The sequence below is a fragment of the Limulus polyphemus genome, unplaced genomic scaffold (assembly GCF_000517525.1).
Source record: "Limulus polyphemus unplaced genomic scaffold, Limulus_polyphemus-2.1.2 Scaffold100, whole genome shotgun sequence".
Classification (NCBI taxonomy): domain Eukaryota; kingdom Metazoa; phylum Arthropoda; class Merostomata; order Xiphosura; family Limulidae; genus Limulus; species Limulus polyphemus.
The window spans coordinates 1,095,269-1,097,649 of NW_013665710.1; the positions used below are offsets into that span (position 1 = coordinate 1,095,269).

The 2,381-nt window shown below is 29.1% G+C and overlaps 1 protein-coding gene across 1 annotated transcript in view; it reads left to right on the forward strand.

The window, feature by feature from the left end:
* The window catches only part of LOC111088663 (adhesion G protein-coupled receptor L2-like), a 44,637-nt gene that overhangs the window by 16,781 nt on the left and 25,475 nt on the right, over positions 1–2,381 (forward strand). The window contains exon 6 of the mRNA XM_022399397.1: positions 1,190–1,435. Coding sequence (XP_022255105.1) covers positions 1,190–1,435 — 246 coding nt within the window. The remainder of the gene's footprint in view (positions 1–1,189; positions 1,436–2,381) is intronic.

Below are 2,381 nucleotides of genomic sequence, written 5' to 3' on the forward strand. Positions count from 1 at the left end.
CATAATAGCACAGGCAAGAATAAACATACAGCAATATATATATAACTATTCAATCACAATTGAGTTTAAGACATCCTATTTTTGTCTGTTAACATTTTACTATACTGTGTACTTGTGCTATTATGTAGATGTGCTGCAAATGCAAACCCTGCTATCTTATTTGCATTGCTTTGAAGGATTGATATTAGCCATCCCTTTTTGAAAAGTTTTTGTTTATTTGTTCTGGTTTTTTTATATGCAGTGTTTTAATCGACATAGGGAGGTTGTATTTATAATCAAGTTCTAAATACAATGAGGTTCCAACTGTAATATTTATTGTTTATCTATTATTGGCTGGTAATTCCTGTTTCCCCCTGTACTTAGCGTTTTAGCAGGAACACTAAATGTCTGTAAGAAAGCTAACTTCAATGGCTAATGATAATATCGTTTACACTAGAATTAAGATGTTTTTAAAATTACTACTAGTTATCAATAATACTTATAAAAGCAGCTATTTTGTTTGAAACTATGTCACCTCAGTGAAATTGGTTGACACCATTGTTTTGGTTTTTGAGTTATCATGTAATAGAAAAGAAGCAGAGAAAGAAGAACAAGAAATTCAAACTTTTTGCTATGATATTTACAGACATTCCCAGAACTTGTGACTCAGTTATTACATAGATATTGTTATAAAAGAAAACACTGTATATTATTGTAAAGTTCTGATGATCTATTGAGGAGATATTTAAAATACCATTTCGATTAACAATCAGAGCCATCCCTACATAGGCAGTGCTACCGCCTGTCTGATAGTATTGTGTTAGAGTGTTCCAAAACCCTGTCTTCATGAGCTTAAGCAAAATGTATAATAGTTCATGTGTTGTATATGATTTTTCTAGATATCAAAACAAACTTCCAGATGTTCTAACCACTTCCGCCGGACAAGACAAAACACAGAATCACTGTGTTATTTACATAAAAGTTCCTTATACTGTTTGTCGGAAATAGTTTGATAGTTACTAAGGGCCAATCATTTTAGACAGCCCAAAAATCTTTTGCTATTTCTCCTCTAAATTTTCGAACCAACATAATTATTTTATATGTGCATATATATATATATATATGTGTGTGTGTGTGTGTGTGTGATTAATTAGTTGACAACTGATAAAATTTACAATATACAGTAACCATTTGAATTCTATATATCAAGGTTCACAAAGATAAAGGCTTGGACCTTTTGGATATTTCTTCAATATTAGCCAATAAGACTAACGAGATAGATTTGTTCGGAGGTGATCTTTCATCAGTTCTCGATATTTTGAGTGAACTTCAGAATAAGTTTGATGAAAAACTGACCGACAAAGAAAAGATTCTGAATTTCACAGACAGCGTTACTTCAACAATGAATAACGTACTAGATGAGAAGCAGGGACAAGCCTGGGAAGATCTTCTGAAGGTAGAGGTTTAGGATGTATTTACGGAGATTTTGTTTTACTAAGAAAAAACTATGTTTTCCAATAATCTGCAATATACTTCCTATAATTTGTACTAAATCTCTGTTAAGTATTCCAGTTCTTATATTCAAAAAGCACATATTAAGTATCACTAGAGTGTCTTTTTGTGTGTGTGTGTGTGTGTAATTAAATTGCCCGAATGAAAAGGAAAACTTTACATTGACATTGTACAGGAAATGCTTAATTTGTGAGGAGTACATATGATTAAATATGTTTGCCTTATAATTTATAATTTATTTATTAAATATTCTACCTTACTTAAACGTCATATATTTTTGGACGTAATCTGTTTTGTCATTATTAAGCAAACATTATTTAGTGTCCTTTGAATTTTAAGTTGGAATTGGTTTACACAGAAATAATTGTAAAATCCTTGTTTTTTTGTAAATGATTTTTAATTAAGAAGTATAGGAATACTTGTTTAATCTAGTTTTAATAACCATTGCAAAAATATACCTTCAAACTTGGGTTGTAATTTGTTTTCAATTGATTGAGGTAGAAATTACTGTTAAAATTTAGTTTCGTAGATATAAACATATTAATATACAAACATGAGTTGTCTTTATAACGATTTCCATTTTTTAGTAAAAACGGCTATTCGATGTTTGTTAATTTTCTAATTTCATTTCATTAGAGTGAAACATTGGATTAGATTTCATGTATTGCCTTCATTCTAAATTGATTTATGTAGATTTAATCATTTACTGTTTTGGCTTCCGTTTTCAACTGATTTAATCAGAAATACAGATTTAGTTTTACTGACTTATATCTAGTTCTTAGTATTATAAAGTGTAGGTTTGTAGGTTTCTACAATTATGTGAATTTAGTTATATATATATATATATATATATATATATATATATATTATGCTGTCATTGGTGTGTAATA